We start from the raw sequence: 21,872 nt of genomic DNA, 5'->3' as shown, positions 1-21,872 counted from the left end.
GAAATGGAAATCAGATACTTCCTGATTCATTGACAAAACAGAGAATATCTAGCATGAGGAATTCAGTTGGAAGTACAACAACCAATGGTCACAATCTACTCAGGGTGGGTGACCCTCTTTCTACTGGACTTTGAGATGGTCATTGGCAAGTAGACACAACAATAGAGAACCACTTGGTAATGAAGACAATCCTCAAAGCCTCCCAACGTTTGGCAGGACCATCATTTAAAAACAGTCCTATAGTTCAAGTAACATGGGTCATGTAAACACATTTATTTATATAAATGTAAAAAATAGTGTTATTTTTAAAATTTAATCGTAATATAGTTATAACAATGTTTATTTAGTCATGATTTTCTAGTGATCTGCAAATTAATTGTCATAACGAAATTTCCAGATGAAAATTATTGATCGCTATGGAATTTTACAATGGCAGTTCGGCATTACACTGGGCCAAGAAGTCTGTATTGGCTTGAACTATTACTAGTGCAGGGGGAATCAAGGTACAATCGCGTGAACAAGAAGTTGCATGTATCTTTATGCATCTCCTGCATCAATTTTAAACTATGAGATTGAGAAGTAACATTCAGTAAGTTTTATTCTTAGCTTGTACATGTGAATTTCTTCAAAATGATAATTTAGCATCATGTAAAATTTAACTAAAATAAGTTTGAATTGACAGCCTTGTTTCTAATGTTTTTACATGTATGAAAGCACATATTTGTATGGGAAAAATAGGTATTATGTATGAATTGAAATAAAAGACATGACATTTTATACAGGAGATATACCCAAAGTTACATAATTGCCTTCTATTTATTGGATGTGTTTGCCGATTGTTTTCTTCCTGCCGGTGTTTTCCCAGGCTTTGTTTATAAATGATGACATTGTTGCATCTCTGTTTATGTTTGTAGTACAACTTTTTCCCAAATTGCAGGCACGCTTCCTCTTACATCATATCACGCAACAAAAACCGGTTTAAACGGGTTCAACCAGCTTGCTTGATTGAGCAAAAAAATGACGGAGTATGTTATCATCGAATTTGCCGTTAAGCATTTTTCTAGGAATTTATACATTATTCATCAATGGAATTTTTATGGACAAGGCATGAAATAAAGTGAATAAATGCCATTTAAAGGTATATGTTGTCAAATTCTCCAAAACATGTAGCTGCAAAAAGGTGACTGTGCGTACATGAGCTATGTTACTTGTTCTATAATCATGTAGACTATTCATTGGTGCTCAGTTATCTTCAGAAACAAGGTGAAATGAAGTCACCACAACTATGAATGTTGAGATGGTATTCCCTTCATTGGTGTTCCCAATATCAAATAAGCATAAGGTATGACACATTCGGGGCAGGCTTAATGTTCTGGTTGATTCTCTATCAAGGAGGGACAGCTACTGCACACAGAGGTGTCTTCCATCGAGTGTGCAGTCTGTGGGGTTGACCAGTGGACCTGTTTGCAAGATTGGAATGTATGTCTATCAATGCTATATCAATAGACTATGAGGGAATGGGAATCTGGGCCTATGCCTTCTACAAAGCAGTTCTGATTCGGAAGTTAATGCAGAAAATGAGATGCATGGATTACAAAATAATCCTTGTCGCCCTTCTTCAATGGGACAAAATATGCATCACCGATCTGCTTGACTTGGCAACAGACATGCCCTGGAAAATCCTGGTGACCCTGGAACTTTTTGAACAGCTGCAGTCACTAATCTTTCATGTCCAGATAAATTTCTGTTTCATGCATGGCTCTTGTACAGCTCTTGTACAGCAGGCCTTGTGGAAGAAAAGCTTAGTTGTGGAGAGGATCTCATCAGCTAGATGGCCCTCGACTTTAAAAGTATACAAGAGGAAATTATTTTAACATGGTTTTGTGCAAATATTGCCACACCCGTCAGCCTCCCTTCCCAAGCAGGCCAACTTTTTTTTTTCATTGAAAGTTAGAAGCTTGTACTGATAACTGTTAATCAATATCACTCCATGATTTTGACACTAAGACATCATGGGCATCTTGACATTAGCCACGACAAAGATCTCTCAGATATGATAACCAAAGTTGATCTGTCGTGACATGCCATTCCAATTCTGTGAACTTGGGTTGATGTCTCGGGCAAGGCAATGTGAGAATGTTGCCAGAAGCTTCCCATGGGTTGGTGGTTCTTCCGCTGCCAGTTATAATCATTGCCATATATAGCTTATTGTAAAATGGCATTAAGCCAACAACATGTTCCTCATAGCCTAGACTTCAGCATCATCAAGAAGAAGTGTTCTGTCTGTGGATCCAAACTACCTACAATTCCTTTCGTGGGCCCCGAATGGCCAAGTGGTCTAAAGCGCTCTCCATTACGGATCACTGCCATCTCACCACTGTCTGCGTAGGTTGGAGTCTCAGATTCGGCCGATGTGGGTATGTGAAAAAGCTTGCCAGTAGCTTCTCGAGGGTTGGTGGTTCTTCCCAGGGATTTCCCAGGTTCTTCCTCCACCATTAATACTGGCCGCCATGTATAGCCTATCATGTGCTGAAAAATGGTGTTAAACCCTACAACAACAACAACAACAAATTCCTTTCTGATGGTTCATTCGTGTTAATGACACAAGCAGGTTTCATTACTAAGAAGAGACTTCCCTCTACTGGCAACCATAAAATAACATTACAGCCCCTTTCATCAATCAAATACTTTGAGCGAGACAAGGCTATAGGACCCAGTACATGCTCTCCAGATTTATCTGAATAGCTTTTCCACCCAATAAAACCAGGGAAATGGAAGATAACCCCACAAGCATTATCGTCTTAACAATAGTAATTCATGATGATGATTTTGATTTATAAAATATGAGCTATTTCTACAAGCCTTGCCTTTCATTGATATGTCTCAGTTTATGATATAATGAAATAAGTCTGTTGGCATGCTGAATCCACATTTTCCACTAGCTGATTGCATGACATGGCCTTATTAAATAATAAATAGTTGGTCCATTGGTTGCTGCTGAAACAGTCACAGACAGCACCATTCTTTCACAGACAGTCACAGACAGCAACCACATACTCTTGTAGGACCTGTCAACTTTTGCTTATTTTAGCCAAGAAAATCACCCTCTGTAATTATTTATCTAGTGCTGGGATCCACATATTTCCTTGAACACAAAATTCTCAGTGACAGATTGTTTTTTGTTGTTGTTATTAACTTTAAAAGAATAAAATGAACCAAAAAGGAAATGTTCTCTAGTAAACTGTAATACAGATATAATTTTACTCCACGGTAGTAGCATAAGTAGCTATAGCAACAGCTACCATTACCAATAATAATAATAATGATTATGATACCTCTGTGCAATTAAACTTGATAATGTACAATTGCAGGTGGTGAGGGAAAGATTGGTAAGGTGACAGATGTACGAGGTTGGGATTCGGAATCTGGGAGGAGTGTTGCGGCGGTAACATGGGCATCTGGTTCCACCAATGTATACAGAGTTGGTCATAAAGGGAAGGTTGATCTGAAGTATGTGCAGGCAGCAAGTGCTGGAAATTACTACAAAGATCATCTACCAGTCTTGGGTAAGATTGGACCAAGATGTAGACTAATGTATTTAGCAATTTCACTGCCACTCAGGCCTGTATGTAGCATAACGTTTAGCATTAACACCATGTTTAAAGATGATCCTTAGCTCAGTTTCACAAACTCATTTATCATAAAGAGCCTGGAACCTGAGATAAATTCGTGTCATGAGACATACTACACCTTGTTTACAAAACTGGACCAGTGTTACCACTATTCCCTGCTTCAGTTATTTAGTTACATTGTGTTTTTAATTATAGTCTACCTTATTGTTTTAAGTGGAATCAAACTCCACTTGCTCAAGTAGACCATCTGAAGTTTGATAGTCTTTGCTAGTGGCATACCTAACATGCCATTTTTCTTCTTCTCATAGTTTATTGTCATGTTATAGCCCCTGATTATGTGACATACTATTTTCTTTAGTAGATTAACTAAGGATGGTTGTATTTTAACCACATTTGGCATGCAGCTTAATTATAATGAGATATTGAAAGATATCCAACTTTCCAAGACATCATTTGCAAGAGTTAATGCCCTGCTATTGCTTTCTGCAGTGTAACTTGGCCATTGTTTGTTGGATTTCAACTGAATTTGGCATGCAACATTATAGTGATGAGACGTTTGGGTGAGATGTAATTCAAGAATTGTGTGTCAGCATTTACAGCATTTATGTCCCCTGATTTTCATCCAAACATTCTTTCTGGAGCATTATATTTCTCCAAGGATTGTTGGATTTCTGCCACATTTGGCAGCTTTATATTGATGGTCCTTGAGTAAGTTGGATTTCTGGATTTCCTTGATATTTACATGAGATTTTCCTCATTATCTGTCTTTTTCATTTTATTTCTGTTGGATAACTTTACCAGTTTTTAAAAACAAATTTAACCAGACTTTTTAAAACTTTTTATTTTATCTCAGAAGGGGACATATAAGAATTCCTTTCCATTACACATACTTATGAATGCAGTTAGTAATTCAGTTTTTAGTTGTCATCGACCATAAGAGCTTGTGGGATGGTATGTTGTCCTCCATCACCATCTGCCCATTAGCGCAAATTTGTTATCACTATTTCAAAACTACTTGGAGGACTGCCTTGAAACTTCATACTCACATTCATTCCATGGTCTAGTTCACTGGTTCCCAAACTTTTTGATTATGAGGACAACTTCTTAGCTTTAAAAAAAAGTTGTGGACCCCCTCATGCTAATAGTTGTACTTTTAGTCTCCCTTGGAATAGCCCCATGGACCCAGGCTGGGAACCACTGGTCTAGTTGGTCCTAAATGAAAATATTGCTGCTTGGACAGCATCCTCTAGACTATGGTTTCTACAACAGAACTTTACCAAGATTTGTTAAAATCAACCGAGCAGGTCGTGCATATTTTTGTGTTGACTAGTCATTAAATATGTTCAGTTTCCAGCATTCTTTGATATCATCTACAGGAGTTATTTCCTGATAGTCTGCCTTTTGATTTCTTCAGCATTTCTTTACCTGGGGTAGTTGGATTAAATGCAACTTAGGCATGCAGTTTTACACTGTGGAGAAGATGTGTGCACTTAATGTACAGTATGCTATAACATTACCAATTAATTACTTTATCACCTGTCTTCATTGGATTTACAGTGGAAAGTTGGATTTCATCCAAATTTGTCATTTATGTTTATATTGATGAGACTGATTTAATTGGATTTAAAGCATTCCATGTCATCATTTGGAATAATTGTGTACCCAGAATAGCCATTCTCCAGAATTTGATTTCCCAGCACAAGTTTATCTGTTTAAAGCCATTGGAATGGACCCATCATTAAAAGCTATATTTTTCCCCTCAGGAGAATTCCCAGAACAAACTACCTCAACTGGCATATCTCACCAATTCAAAGTGGGAGACAAAGTGTGGGTAAACCTGGAGGTGGAGATTCTGAAAATTATGCAAGAAGGTCATGGAGGATGGAATCCCAGAATGGCTGAGGTATGCATTTAGTTCTAAGTAATTTCTTATTTAAATACATTAACTGATCATAATGCATAGGAAGTACCACCACTACCTTGAAAATCCAGCCACCACCACCCCAATCTTGTTTGCAGCAATAAAATTGCTACAAGTTATGTATATTTAATTTGCATTGTTTGTTAGGTTTTTTTTATAAAAAAAATTATTTCATTTTATGCTTTTGTAATGTAACAGCTTATGATGAAATAACCTTGTCCAAAACTAAGTTTATTTTCTACCTGACCTGAATTATTGATTTTTAATATATTCTGTAAACAACTAATACATAGCTGAAATGTTTTATGTGTATGGGTTTAATACTAGGATCATTATTAATAGAAGTAAACATGTTTATTTGGGTCTGGATCTAGGTTATTGGGATTCCCCTAGCATAACTGACATTGTCCGTGTTCTATTTTATAATTTTAGAACATACTTTCAAATTATAACTAGATTGAAATTTTCCATTAAGTAATAGTTTTTATTAGACCATGCTAATTGTGACATGAGGTCAAGTAGCTTTTATTAGAAAATGCTAATTGTGACCTAACATCAAGTAGAGGACTATATAGTCTTGTCACTGGAAAAATTATTCATTCATGCTTTAAGATCTAGCAGAATCAATTTGTATTATTGTTTTTGTCTGTAAACTCATTTAGGTTGGAATTTTAATTATTCAGATTATATAATTCAGTAATTTTTCTCCGGAAGTACAGTGCTTATAAAAAATGGATTCTTGGACAGAGACATTCACGGGTATTTATAGTGAATTCAAACCTGGAATTATGTTACTGTGTTTCAACAAATGACTGTTGGTACATCAACACAGTATAGGCCACCACATGCACATCAACACCTTCAACATTGGATTTAAATTGGATTTCCATTAACGTTTATTTTGAACTTTTATTATTAAGACTTGTATCTCTAATTCTAGGGTTATTTTGAGATTTAATTCGCAATACTATAAGTTGTTTTTTTTTTCCATTTCCACTTTGTGTTCTAGGGAAATAAATTATTTGTTAAATTTTGCAAAGATTGTTACTTTTAACTCATTTCTGTTACTTATTTTAAGTGCATGGACTCCTAACAAAATAATTTGTCCAACAAGGTGGGATTTGTACATGACTGATCTCCCCATGGACAGAGTGGTTGTTTCTATATCCTGTATACATTTCACTTACTATTTACACTCTTGCTAGTATGCATGTTTTGTTTAGATTTATTGCAAAACTGTTTTCCACTTGTGTCTTTTAACATTTAGAGCTATTCAAATGAGTTTCCTCACCCAGAGAAGTATGCTATATTTATATTTGTTCTCTTTTCTATCAGAGATGAAAAATTCACACTTTACTGGTCTATCTTCATCTTACGATATGCAGTGCCATTTTTATTACCTGCTGTGGTCTAGTGTATCTCAGTTCTAATCATCATACTGTACCCAGTATATTCATTCTGTCAATAATGTCTATTATTGCATACCACAAGGTCCTTCATACAATTATTGCAGATGTTTATGTTGGACATTAGCATCCACTTCATTCATCATGCACTGCTTGACCGATTTTACCTGTATATGCACGGATCATGCTGGGCTTCACCAACGTTGCAAATTTCGATTTTTTTTCTTTCTTATTGGCAATAAAATATTTCATCTGTTAATTTCTTGGGTGACAACATTTTTGGCTGTTAAAAATATAAATATTTTAAGTGAAGAAATTCAAAGGCACCATGACAGAAAACCACAAACTTGGATATAAAATTGCACTGGACACAGTTCTTACATAACAAATCCTTTGTTCATATTGACAAACCACCCTAACACGACATTGTTGTATCTTAATCCACTTGTGCTGTCTGGCCCTCTACTGTATGCCGTAAGATAACCGAAATGATCATACTACCTGACTAGCTACAGTTGACCACCTCTGCATGACTACAATCGCCAAGATGACAATATTTTTATCTTTTTGAAAAATGTACTAGAAATAATAGTTTTGCTGAAACTTAAAAGAAAACTGATTATCTTTAATGCTCTGATCGTTCTGTATATATACTAAGCAAATAAAAAAATATGTTTCAGTGTTCTACAATTATTTGATGTTGCTGCAGCAATAACAAACAGGCATTTATTTGGTCCTTCAAAGATGATCTTTAGTAACACCTTCAGTATCAATATCACATATACCTTTATCAATGCAAGCCATAGACCTTTGATCAAAGGAAGCCATCAACAAACTTCAATAAAAATGTTGTTTCATTTTTAATAGTGATTAGAACATATTTATTGTTCCAGGAAAGTTTCTGTTTGCACCAAAACAGTTCATGCTTATGATTGCTACCAGTGGCATTGTAAAAAACCCAAATTAAAGTTCCAATATTTTGAAACAATAGATATCTGGCCATCCAGTTAAATGAAGGTGAGACATCAAGCAAAAATGTTTGTTAAAGTTTTTCATTTCCCTATAAATAGCCTCATCCCCTTGGTAGCCTTGGCATAATGGTATTTGTCTCTGTGTGACCAAAGTCTAGGCAAATTTAAGTACATGTGCATGTTGCATACAAACAAGTATACCACCATGTGCTACCAGGATAATGAATATCTGAGTGAATTGTTTCTTGAAATGTGTTTGTTGACAGTGGGATGTAGATCAAAAGAGGACTGTGGTTTTTTAAAAATATGTTGTGTTTTCTAACGGGATTTGACTGATACATGAATTTTCTAACATGTCATCTAATACTCGAATTCATATATTTTTCATATAAACGTACGTTATTTAACACATTGTGTTACACATTTGTACTACACAAATGTATATTGTCAATATACAAGTGCATTCTTCATTTAATCAAAATTTTCATTGTTTTTGTCTGTTTTTCCCAGTGTAAATCCTAGTCGCTGACAACAGGTCACTTCTTAAAAATTTCACATGACAGCTTAATTTCAATTTATTTTCAGCCCCCCCCCCTTTATACTTATCAAAACATCTGTTTATGTTGACAATATTACCCTGATTCCAAAGATATTGAGATAAGCAGATAGGACTGTATTATGAAAATGGCGACATTAGTTAAAGATGTCAAGAGATTTTGGGGGGGGGGGGGGGCCGAGTGGTCTAAAATGCTCTCCGCTACAGGTCACTGCCATCTCACCTCTGTCTGCGTGAGGTTTGAGTCTTGGATTTGGCCAATGTTGGTATGTGAGAAAGCTTGCCAGTAGCTTCTCGTAGGTTGGTGGTTCTTTCCGGGGGTTTCCCGGGTTCTTCCTCCACCATTAATACTGGCCACCATGTATAGCCTATCGTGTGCTGAAAAATGGCGTTAAACCCAACAACAACAACAACATTTTGCAGGAATAAGTACATAGGGTGCATATGCTTTAAGCTGGCAGAAGATAACCAGGTTACATGTCTGATGTGTATGGGGTGCTGTTTGCACACAATAGACAGGAAATTTATGGGTGACCGTATTGGCCAAACAGTTGAACTTTACTGGCAGAAACAGCTCCAGCCCTGCCCATGCCTCCATGATCAGACCAGATCTCAGCATTACCTTTAGAACCAAGTTTAACTTTGTATGGTAGTTGACATGGTCATGTGTTGGGACCAGTGGTGACAACTGGTTGATTGGATATGGTCAGTACTGTCTCTTAGATTTCCTTTACTGATGCACTGCATGGAAAGACTGTCTACAGTGATCTAAAATCCCTTACCTGGTGCATGGAAAGGCCATCTACAGTGATCTAAAATCCCTTACCTGGTGCATGGAAAGACTGTCTACAGTGATCTAAAATCCCTTACCTGGTGCATGGAAAGACTGTCTACAATGATCTAAAATCCCATACCTGATCATGGAAAGATTGTCTACAGTGATCTAAAATCCCTTACCTGATGCATGGAAAGACTGTCTACAGTGATCTAAAATCCCTTACCTGATGCATGGAAAGACTGTCTACAGTGATCTAAAATCCCTTACCTGATGTATGGAAAGACTGTCTACAGTGATCTAAAATCCCTTACCTGATGCATGGAAAGACTGTCAACAGTGATGTAAAATCCTTTACCTGATGCATGGAAAGACTGTCTACAGTGATCTAAAATCCCATACCTGGTCTTGGAAAGACTGTCTGCAGTGATCTAAAATCCCTTACCTGATGCATGGAAAGACTGTCTATAGTGATCTAAAATCCCTTACCTGATGCATGGAAAGACTGTCTACAGTGATCTAAAATCCTTTACCTGATGCATGGAAAGACTGTCTACAGTGATCTAAAATCCCATACCTGATCATGGAAAGACTGTCTACAGTGATCTAAAATCACTTACCTGATGTATGGAAAGACTGTCTACAGTGATCTAAAATCCCTTACCTGAAGCATGGAAAGACTGTCAACAGTGATCTAAAATCCTTTACCTGATGCATGGAAAGACTGTCTACAGTGATCTAAAATCCCATACCTGATCTTGGAAAGACTGTCTGCAGTGATCTAAAATCCCTTACCTGATGCATGGAAAGACTGTCTATAGTGATCTAAAATCCCTTACCTGATGCATGGAAAGACTGTCAACAGTGATGTAAAATCCTCTACCTGATGCATGGAAAGACTGTCTACAGTGATCTAAAATCCCATACCTGATCATGGAAAGACTGTCTACAGTGATCTAAAATCACTTACCTGATGCATGGAAAGACTGTCTATAGTGATCAAAAATCCCATACCTGATCATGGAAAGAGTGTCTACAGTGATATAAAATCCCTTGATGCATGGAAAGACTGTCTACAGTGATCTAAAATCCCTTACCTGATGCATGGAAAGACTGTCTACAGTGATCTAAAATCCCTTACCTGGTGCATGGAGCCAGCACAAGCATACAAAGAAGTATGGCCTTTATCCATGAAGACTGGAGTTTGCGATCAGATGTAAAATAATGGACCCTTATTGGCCCTGTGCCATTATGGACAAATGGCCCATCATGGCTTGCCAACTTGGCACAGGCTACAATGATGATCTGGTCCCAGATACCTGCTACCGTCCCAGATACCTGCTACCATTATAGGACCATCAAGAATTCTTGCAGGAACACCAGACAGCTTTAGCACCAACCATGGCTGCAGTGACAGTGTTGTCTTGGATGCTAGTTACCATCTTTGGATCATTGACCAATCACTCACTGAATAGCTAGAGAAGATAATATCATAATATTGTCAGACTCCCAGTCCAATTTGCTGTCCATCTCAGCAGGCTTTGCCAGCTTCATCACTTGCATTGCAGGATTCAAAAGTCATCTGTGTCTGTTATGTTTCAAGAACTCAATCTCAGGCTCCATCACATAAGCACCTGTTGTGGTGACTGTCCAGTCCTGGATGCCTGGATATCTAGTGATCAGTTTGGGAATTGTCAATTATCAAGTGATTAGTTCTGGTATTGGTACCCACACTAATCCATTACTGGCCCAAGGAAGTATAGCCTACCAGCACCAGACAGTTTCTTAACCAGTTTCAACACCATCTTGATCCTGGATGACACCCTATTTCCGTATACCCAGTACCAGCCTTGGACTGTTGGGATACACATAAGGAATGCCATTACATAACTCGTCAATACATGCTTCTTTCTTGTTCTAGCTAGAGCAGGCCTAATAGGTGAGATACATACTTTATTAGTCAATCCAAACTTTCTGCCACTTTGTCATGATGAATATGTTATGTTTATGAATGTTCTGGCTTTCATTGCTTGAACAGGTTCAAGTTCTTATATGATCTGTCTTTTGTCCATTGTTTTGAAACTTAATTCTTTGTAGAACTCTTCACATTAGAGGCATCTGCAGGATCCTTAATGGCTATCAAGTGGTACCTGAAGTGAACCAAGTTGACGAAAAGAGAGAGATTTCATTTACCTCTGTCAGTGTAAGAAGGAAAGAATGATATCTCAGCTCAGGTTGTATTGTCCTGTACACAATGGGTCATTCACTCTGCATGTAAGAACATACCCAAGACCATTGAATCTTGCTCATATTGGCTGTTGAGGTTAGGGCAGCACCACTAACATACCATTCAAGCATAACTCTTCTGAAACTGATGTGATACAAGCCATGGAATGGAAATTGGATGTGACTTTCAGAGTTCTTTTATGCAAATGATCTAGTTGACCTGGTGGGACCTATAGCAGCAGCAGCACAACCCTTGCTAGGGTCATTCTGCAATTTCGCAGTGATGTGGCCACTTGATTTGCTAGATACTAACTCGAGCAAGCATCTTTCACATTTGTAGCAGCTTTATATACATTAGTGGTTTGGAGATTGGGCATATTATTCCTTCTAACTTTTACCTCTTCTCCATATGTAATTTGTTCAGGTATTGTGTTTGAAGAAGAAACATTTTTTTACGTAAAAGGTATTTCTATTTCAATGTAAGTAAAATTAATTTTTTGTCATTAACACTTACCTGATGATAATGTGGGCCAACTTTCTTAGTATCTCCAGTTACTTTTGTAACCTGACAGCACATGCATATCTGCAGAGTAGTAACTGAAGTATTGCAGGATTTAGCTCCAGTCCCTCTCTAAGGGGATATCACTCTTGTCAGACATACTCACCCCACAGACCATGGTATGACAAACAACATTTAGCACTTTTTAGCTTAGTAAAGTTTGTGAGGGCTGGATTTGCAAGGTATTATTGGTAAATCCAATGTCGTATGATTAAATAAGTATTGTCAAATAAACATATTTTACCTTAAATATCGATATCTCATCATTGTCTACAGACAAATTATCTATCATGTACATTATTAACACAGTTTTACTCTGACATGATTTTTTTCTCCCTAGTTTTGATTTATGGGGCATTATTGAAAATTTACTTTCCTTAGTCATTTAAAGTTTTCACTGTTTCTGAGAACATAACAATGAAACAAAACATGTTGCATTTTGAAGACTGCAGTTATTCTTCTGTTGTATCTAGTAATGGTGGTCACCCTCACGCTTTATTTCAAATAATGTTTCTAGAAAATTGGGCCTGTGAAATATGATTTATGAAACAATCTTGTGTTTTACTTAATTATAGGGGCCCCGAGTGGCCGAGTGGTCTAAAGCGCTCTCTGTTACGGATCATTGCCATCTCACCTATGTCTGCGTGGGTTCGAGTCTAGGATTCGGCCAATGTGGGTATGTGAGAAAGCTTGCCAGTAGCTTCTCGTGGGCTGGTGGTTCTTCCCGGGGTTTTCCAGGGTTCTTCCTCCACCAATAATACTGGCCGCCATGCATAGCCTATCGTGTGCTGAAAAATGGCGTTAAACCCCACAACAACAACAACAACAACTTAATTATAATCTTTCATTCATATAGTTTGCATTTGAATGTTTATTTTTAGTTTATTGGTAAGATCGGGGCTGTCCATAGGATCACAGAGCGTGGAGATGTACGAGTTCAATACGATGGATGCAGTAACAGATGGACCTTTCACCCAGGAGCTTTAACCAAAGTTAACAATAAAGTAAGAAATGTTGGATTGTTTTTTGACAAACATCTTTGGGGACATTTGTATATATCTATCATATTTCTGTCATGTATATATAACACATCTCTAGCTTTGTTGATCTCTATATGCCATTTTGCTGTGTCATGTGTACTATAACATCTCCTCTAACCTTTTTGATCTCTATATGTCATTTTGCTATTTCATGTGGACTATAACACATATCCTATAGCCTTGTTGATCTCTATATGCCATTTTGCTATGTCACGTGTTCTATAACACATCTCCTGTCCTGTAGCCTTGTTGATCTCAGTATGCCATTTTGCTATATCATGTTTACTATAACATCTCCTCTAGCCTTGTTGATCTCTATATGTCATTTTGCTATTTCATGTGTACTATAACACATCTCCTGTAGCCTTGTTGATCTCTATATGTCATTTTGCTATTTCATGTGTAGTATAACACATCTCCTGTAGCCTTGTTGATCTCTATATGTCATTTTGCTATTTCATGTGTACTATAACACATCTGTAGCCTTGTTGATCTCTGTATTCCATTTTGCTATATCATGTGTACTATAGCAAATCTCCTGTAGCCTTGTTGATATCTTTATGCCATTTTGCTGTGTAATGTATATACAACACATCTCTAGCCTTGTTAATATCTATATGCCATTTTGCTGTGTCATGTATATATAACATCTCTAGCCTTGTTGATCTCTATATGCCATTTTGCTGTCAAGTGTACTATATCTCCTGTAGCCTTGTTTATCTCTATATGCCATTTTGCTGTGTGATGTGTACTGTAACACATCTTCTGTAGCCTTATTGATCTCCGTATGCCATTTTGCTATGTCATGTGTTCTATAACACATCTACTGTAGCCTTGTTCACTTTTCTAGGTAAGGAACTAAGTTTTATATAATACAGTAACAATTGACATTATATAATCAATTACCATGTGTTTAAGATAGGGAACCATGATAACTCAATGGATAGGGCAATGGATATGTAATCCATGGGTCATGGGTTCACTACCTGTTCTGTCATTGGCAGTCTTGGTGTTTCCTTGGAAAAGGCACTTAGTTCCCATTTCGTTCACATGATATAATCAAAAAGACACAGAAAGGTCCATAAACAAAATTCAAATATAAAATTATTCTAGGGTCCCATTTAATATATTGTGTGGAATTATTGTGCTTTAAAGATTGTCAAAATCAAATTCTACTTTTACTTTTTTGTTATTCAAGCACTATCGTCCACAACTTTTATTTTACAGGTTCAGAAGTTCACAGTCAGTGATACTGTGAGGATATCAGACAACATTCACACTGTGAAAGAACTTCAGAAAAATCATGGGGAATGGAATGATAGCATGAAAGAAGTAAGAATATTTGACAAAATGCTGATTACCTGCCATGCAGGACATTATATATTTTTTTTTTAAATCAAATAGAATAATAATCTAAAACTTTATTTGTATTTAACTTGATTAACCTTTAATAATTACATAAGTTAAAAAAAATACAGGAATAATAAGCATTTATTAGCATTAGGCCAATTTTTCATATAAAATGAGCACGGATAGAGAGCGAGTGAAATGATATTTTAATTTTCTTTGTTTCATTCAATAACTTTTTTTTTACAAGTCAGCATGGAGACCATTCAGTTAGAAATTGAGGTATATTTCAGTAGTGTAAATAAATATTCATCAAATGATATATCCATATGCATGAAACATGAGTAATAAGTTCATCTTTTATTTACACAGATAGGGCAGTACATAGAAGAGAGTAGGTGCACATATTGTGTTAAGTTATTTCTGTCTGTCCATCTATTTCCAATTTTGTTTATAACATTAGCCCATCCTTTAACAGTTACCAAACATAGTGTATGACTTGCACTTGGGTAAGCATGAACCCTATCAATTTCAAGGTCGAAAAGTGTAAGGTCATGGTTATTCATTTTGGAAGAAGCAAAATAGTTTCAAAACAAAAGCATTAGTTACACAGGGAGCTGTGGTGGCTAAGTTGGTAGAGAGTCAGACTCATGATCCAAATGTCTGCTGTTTCAGAAATGCACTTAGATCACATTTCCTTGGAACAACAAAGCCAACATTGTGTTAAAAGTGCTAATAAGACAACAACAAAAACCACATTGCATTCCTCAGTGAACTTTTTTGATAGCTTGCACCTGGATTAGGGAAGAAGGCTATTGATTTGTGGTCAAAAGGTCAAGAGTCAGGATCATTGACTGAAACAAGAAAATTGATTTCAGCACAATAACCTTAGTTCCACATCATAGATATGGCCCAGATTTTGTGAATGACTGGCACTTAGGGAAGAAACAGAAATTGGGGGTAAAAAAAGTCAGAGGTCAGGGTCAGACTGAAAGCAAGAACAATGGTTTTGCACACAAATTTCAGTTGTCATTGTAGAGGAATTTTAAACTTCATTGGGTGTATAATATGCAGTTCATTGTACACTTGATTCAAGTTACGTGGGATATTGTTTTAATTTCAAGTATTGAGGGAGTATGTATTAATTTTTCCCTTAATTTTATGTGACTAAACTGTTATCTTTTCATGTAGACCCTGGGAAAAACTGGCCAGATCTTGAAAGTATATCCAGATGGAGACTTGAGGGTCCAAGTGGGGACTCAGACATGGACGTTTAATCCCCTAAACTGTTTTCCTGTGCCTCATGGGGTTGTCACAGACATGAATAACACCATGGGACATAATGAAAGAGAGGAAATGCCAGGTATAATCTTCAGACATTAATTCTTTATGTTCATATTAATATTTGCTGGGTTTGGTTGAGAGGATGAAAGTTAGTAAATTTTGTGCACGCTCTTCACAACTGATGCTCTTTAAGAATATATTGCTGCCATGTGCTTAATTGACACCTGGTTCATAGAAACCTTAGTCCATTATCGCCAGGCATTAGTACATTAAGTGGATCCTATGTACCTCCTTTAATCACAGATTGAAATCCAGTCAGGAATAAAGAACCAGACTATTTATGGCAGCTTAGATCCATTCCTCTCAGACATCAGAGGTATAGTGTGACAGCTCACACAAGATAACATCAACAGTCTTGTGCACTATCACTGCCAAGGAAAGAATTCCTGATTGATTCCTCCTATGTACACCAGTCCCTTGATAACTCACACCCTAATAATTTGTGAACTGACTTTTAATGTGTGGTCTGGCATGGATCCAATTTTTTTCAAAAGAAAATACCAAAAACTTTACCCCTATATGTTGAACATGATGAAAATTGCAATCAAAATTGATGTCTGAAACCTTGATAGATTGCTAATTTTATATTCGAAATGGTAGATAGAACCTGGAAATTTGAATCAACATCATGAAATTATCAACTTTTAATAAGAAGTCATTTATTGTATTAAATTTTCTTTCCAAACAACATTCTTAGTATAGAATATAAAAAATTCAAAGAAATTTTGATCCATGAAAATGTTGCTAATGCATACTGGAAGCAACACTTTAATAAATAAATCCCAAATAATTTTTTTTCAAGTGAAATTCCTACTATTTTATTATTTTTCACTTGTTTTAGTGTCATCATCATAAGCGCAATAGTCCTTTTTTTATTCAAATGTGAAATGGATAAATTTACCATAGTAGGTATGTCCACGAGCATTTCTCTGAGAACCTAATTAATTGCTGACCATGTCTTGGTATCTGACTTGCAGAAGTAATGTTGTATTGTTGTACTGAATTAAAATCTGACATTCTTTGTATCAAAACATTAATTACATCTTTTATTTCAAATAAAGGTGATGGAATGAAAGACGAGTTAAAAAGCATGCATACCTGCGTAAGAGTTCGTGGTTCTGGTCCTGTGTCTGGTCGACCCATTTCAGTTGATCAACCAAACACTGTTATAAATATTAAATTGTGCTAAATATAAATGACCTTAATTTAGTCTACTCATTCTCAAATGTGATCAAAGATAGCAAGGCTACTAAGTGAAATGAATACTTGGCGAAATAAAAAGCTTTGTTTTTGATATACAGTTCATTGTGGAGAAGCTGGTTTCAAAATTTCTCCTTCTAATATGTTCCCCAGTCACAAAATTACGTTAGAAATATTAGCCTGCTGTCTCACAATTCCAGCCCTACTAAAAGACAAAAATTGTGTTATCCTCTTTCAAATAGACAAAGAGCAGTAACTCTTGCCCATTATTTCCCCATGGCACTGCCAGGTGTTGCCAGTTTTAAGCTTTGCTGCTGTAAAGATTACATGTTGTATAGTTCATCCTTTGACAGTCCAGCAATTTTTGTGTTCCTGTAGGCTCATACAACATTCAATTTTAATTTATTGTGTGGATTTATCTATCTGCTGCATGCTGTATGCATTATTTTACAATTTCTGCACATTTTGAGTGATTTTGTCACCTTTTTGGACTTAGTCTTTCAAGGCCCTCATCCAACATAATATTGTTAAACTTATACAATGTCATTATGAGTCAGCATGACTTAGACTTTATTTGCTTACTCTGTCCATTATGGAGATATTTTTAGCTAAATTCAAAAGTGCTGCTTGAGATTTATGCTCAGTTTTTTCATATTTCATGCTGTTTTGATACATTTGTGGTTTAATAATTAACTTAGCATTGTGGGTAAGTTCATAACAGGGCTACATGTTTCTGAAATGACACTTTCACTGCTCTGTTAGTTTTGACAGTGTTTTAGTGGTTTAGTAATTTTAAATAATAGTTTCTGATTTATTTTTTTGTTTTTGTATCTTAAATGCTATATATGTAACTTCATGACTTGGAAGTCTAAAATAATTCTTGTTTTGTTTATACTAAGTATACACCATTTATGATACGCATCATCTGTAATATGTGGTCAGAGGAAATCTGGTCTGTCATTTTAGTCCCATACTGATTTTCTAATCTATGCTATTAGCTAGTTAGTCACATACTAATTGCTAATCTTTGCTTTCTTTTCTTTTCTTGGGTTTTTATGGTAAAAATATTTACTAAATGCATGAAATGCACGTTCAGAGCTCTAATCCATTCAGCACTGAAGGGAAGGAAAGACAGAATAAATCAAGGTTGACAACCTATGTTCGTTGTTGGTGATACCCCTGACTCAGTTGGAAGTTTCCCCAATTTTAGGTAGCCCAGTTCATTCAAGTCCCTCCACATGTCCAAGCATAGCATGGGGTTCTTGTTGGATCTGTTTGAATCATCCCTTAAAACATGCCATACCATTACCGGCATCTTATCACTACTATACCAGATATTTCAGTGAGAAATCTGTCTGTTCTGCAAGGCCTTTGGAGAAACCTATACAGATGATTGCCAGACTACCTTATATACAGCAGGCACCCATTCCAACCACACACTATTCACACCAGCTTGCCAGCTAACACCAGTCAGCAGTGTGAGCTTTGTCGGACTTATGATTATTCACTGTCTACCTTCAATGTTGACAGATACGACCTGCCAGAGTCATCAGTGACACTCAGCATTACTTGTGCAGAGCTACTGGCTGACCCAGATGAGGGCCTATTGCACAGTGAGTATGATGAGATGCCAGTAATCCTCTTTTTTTGTTCAGATACGACTATGGATCAGACTGAATTCAGTTTTCAAGCCGCCATTGAGGAAATCTGTCGGGTGTTGGCCATTTCATAATGCCCTCCTCCCCTTACCACTACCCAGGTTTACAAAGCCCAGGCAAAGGTTGATTTTGGGAAGGAGTAAGAGAGACACCATTTTTGGTAACCCAGGCACCTCTGTTATATATAGCTCTATTGGCAGTCTTCCGCCTCATGATAGCCAGGATTGCTTGGGTCCTTAACAGAGCAGTTCATCATACTATGACAGCTTCAGCCAATTTAGACGTAATCTGATGTGAAGCATGTCTGCAGTCAACATCACTTGAATGGCACCATACTCCTGCTTTATGGATGACCCTGTTTTGGTTTCCATTGCTTTGTAGAGGATGAATCATAGAAGTTCGAAGGCAGGCAGCTCAGGAACTTCGGATTCAACTTGCTGTCCCCCTGCCTGCACAAGCGTTTAGACCTGGATGGAATTTCCTCTCTCAGATGTACAGCAATACCAATCCCAACCCCATGCCAGGAGACTACATTTTAACTAACATAGGAGGCATCAGTACAGAGGCAGGAAGAATCAGAATTTCTCTGTTTTCAAGCCTCCAAACTGTAAGCATTGACATACCCTCCCCACTGTCTCTAGGCAGCTTACCCATGGGCAGCCTGTTCCTGCATTTTGGGCTCACTGGATCTCCCTCTTCCCTCAAAATGGGTGGGTGATTCAGGTTATTTCAGAGGGGCTTTGGGTTTCATTAATCCAACCTCCCTCACCTCTCCTCCTCTCTCCACTTCATGAAAGTCCCGGTAGATTGGGAGGAGAGATGGTCACTCATCTCATAACAGGTGGTGGAGATTCTGCAAAAGCCACAAACCCTGGGGTTTTATTCATAGCTGTTTCTAATTCAGAAAGCAAATGGCAAGCCAAGGCTCATCTTCAGCTTGAGCTGCCTCAACCAACCCCTGAAGTTCAAGATGGTGATAGCAAGGTCAATCTGGATGGGTGAGGATGATTTTAGTCTTGACCTGACTGATGCATACTTTCATGTTCCTATCCACCCCATATCTCACAAGTTTCTCTGTTTCGCTTGCTGTGACTCCATTTATAAATTCACTATTTTTCCCTTTCCTCAACATCAGCTCCTTGGCTTATACCCAGATTATGGAATGTGTTGTCTACCAGTTCTGGTCGATGTCATCTACAATGATGGCAGCATACCAGGACAACATCCTCCAGAAACACAAGGTAAGTTCTATCCTGCTCCATTGCAGGAATGATATCCTTTCTCATTTAGGCTTTGGAGTTCTTAACCAGCTGAAATCTGGTGTGGCTTCCTAGTGTTTGCATAACCAGCATTGTTGAAATTGTTGAGTCAGTTTACAACAGGACTTGGATTTCAGCAAGATGAGTTCTTGGTTTATTCAGTGCAGCAATGGACCTGATCCCTCTTGGCCATCTGTTATACACCCCTTACAGATGACATTATTGGCACAGTGGTGCCCATTTTCAGGTCCTCTCAATCAAGCAATCATGACCACACACGAGATTCCATCATTAAGCAAAGCTGCCAACCCTCACGAATTTAGTGTGAATTTCACGACTTTTTCAGCTATTCATGGATTCACGCCACAAGCCAAAAATTTGTGAATTCTCCAATCCTCAATTATTCTAAATCTTTAATCAAATAACCAATTTCCCGTTAAGCGCTAGTCGTGATATTTGCAGTTGCCGAAACGGTCGCGATATTAGTAGATCTACAGCCGATTAGTACAGTTGGCCCAGTAGCAAGCATTTTAGCCTATTTTAATCTATATGTATAAGAGTAGTTTTACAAATGCTTTTGAGACAAACTGGTGCCTAACATGAATTTTGCTCCACGCATGCATCACCAACACTGATTTGAACTACCGTTCAGCATCGCATGCAAAATCTTGAAAATGTCTTCATCAACAGTGACAGTGAAAGAGTATTTTCTCTAGTGAAGAAAAATAAGACAGACTTTAGGGTCTCCTTAGCTGCAGAAAATTTGTCAACAATTTTAGTCACCAAGATCAACCAGCAGACAAGAAGTCTGAACTGTTTAGAAAACAAATTTACAATCAAGCAGTTGAGGAAGTTCATGTCTGCCACAGTATCATGTCTTGATAAATAAATATTTCTGCATATATGCAGTGTTTTAGTTTTATATTGCGAACTTGATATAGTGTAGTATTGACGGTCAGAGTGGATAGAGTGGTCAGAGTGGATGGAGTAATTGTCATGGTATTTTTCACGAATTCATGTCCAAATTCACGACTTTTTTGCCCTATTTTCACTAATTGTGAGCTTGGAAGGTTGGCAGCTATGATTAAACATAATTGGAGCAACCCAAGGTGGCTGACCATGGGAATCCCACAGGAGAAGTCCCAACTGGCAATCACAGTATATACTGACGCGAGTGCATACAGTTGGGGTGCCCACCTATTGACAGACCTCACTACCATCGTCGGCAAGTGGGAACCACCTCTGCACATCAACATTCTCAAAATGAAGGCTGTCATTGAAGCCTTTCTCTTCTGGGAATATCTACTCTCAGGGAAAACAGTTCTCATCAGGTCCAAAAACTCAGCTGTGGCATCCTATCTCCTCAGACATGGGCACCAAATCAAGCAACCAAGCTTCATGGATGTTCCATCCCAGCATGGACCATCTTCTGCACAAATCGCTCTTACCCAGACAGTGTTATGAGCAAACAGTTTAAACCTAAACCTTCAGAGAGAATCTCAAGAGCAAGAAACCCTCCACTCCAATGACTTACAAGGAAAAGTGGTACATTTTCAGGGACTTGTGACAGACCAATAACATCCTCCCTTTTTTCTTTGGCTCTTTGAGGAGAAACATGTAGTCTCCATCACTATCATAGGCTACTGCTCCATGATATCTGACACATTCTGGCATTATGGCAGATATGACATTGGGCATGATAAGGACCTTTCAGATGGTTTGTCTAATTTTGATCTCAGTCGACCAGAATCACTGACCTTGTTTTAAATGGAACCTGACCTACATTTTAACATGGCTGAATTTGAGTAAATTCGAGCCTCTAGCCCACACTTCACTAAAGTTTCTATCATACAAGCCCTGTTTCCTGATAGCTGTAGCCTCCAAATGCAGGGTAGGTGAGCTACACGCCCTTTCTATCAACCCAAGCTATCTTCAGCTTAGATTGGATGGTTCAGTGGCCGACACAACCAGGCTTTGT

At 37.5% G+C, this 21,872-nt stretch overlaps 1 protein-coding gene across 2 annotated transcripts in view; it reads left to right on the top strand.

Annotated features, from left to right (window-relative positions):
• Window positions 1–21,872, top strand: part of LOC149781890 (E3 ubiquitin-protein ligase MIB2-like) — an 81,827-nt gene that overhangs the window by 17,718 nt on the left and 42,237 nt on the right. For both annotated transcript variants that reach the window (XM_089936081.1, XM_089936082.1), the window contains exons 5-9: window positions 3,372–3,566; window positions 5,396–5,535; window positions 12,928–13,050; window positions 14,314–14,418; window positions 15,625–15,796. In XM_089936081.1, the coding sequence (XP_089792207.1) occupies window positions 3,372–3,566; window positions 5,396–5,535; window positions 12,928–13,050; window positions 14,314–14,418; window positions 15,625–15,796 (735 nt within the window). The remainder of the gene's footprint in view (window positions 1–3,371; window positions 3,567–5,395; window positions 5,536–12,927; window positions 13,051–14,313; window positions 14,419–15,624; window positions 15,797–21,872) is intronic.

The sequence above is a fragment of the Sinohyriopsis cumingii genome, chromosome 15, assembly GCF_028554795.1.
Source record: "Sinohyriopsis cumingii isolate HCF-2022 chromosome 15, ASM2855479v2, whole genome shotgun sequence".
NCBI classification, from domain to species: domain Eukaryota; kingdom Metazoa; phylum Mollusca; class Bivalvia; order Unionida; family Unionidae; genus Sinohyriopsis; species Sinohyriopsis cumingii.
Note: the sequence above shows the minus strand (reverse complement) of the source record. Positions and strands in the feature narration are given on the sequence as shown.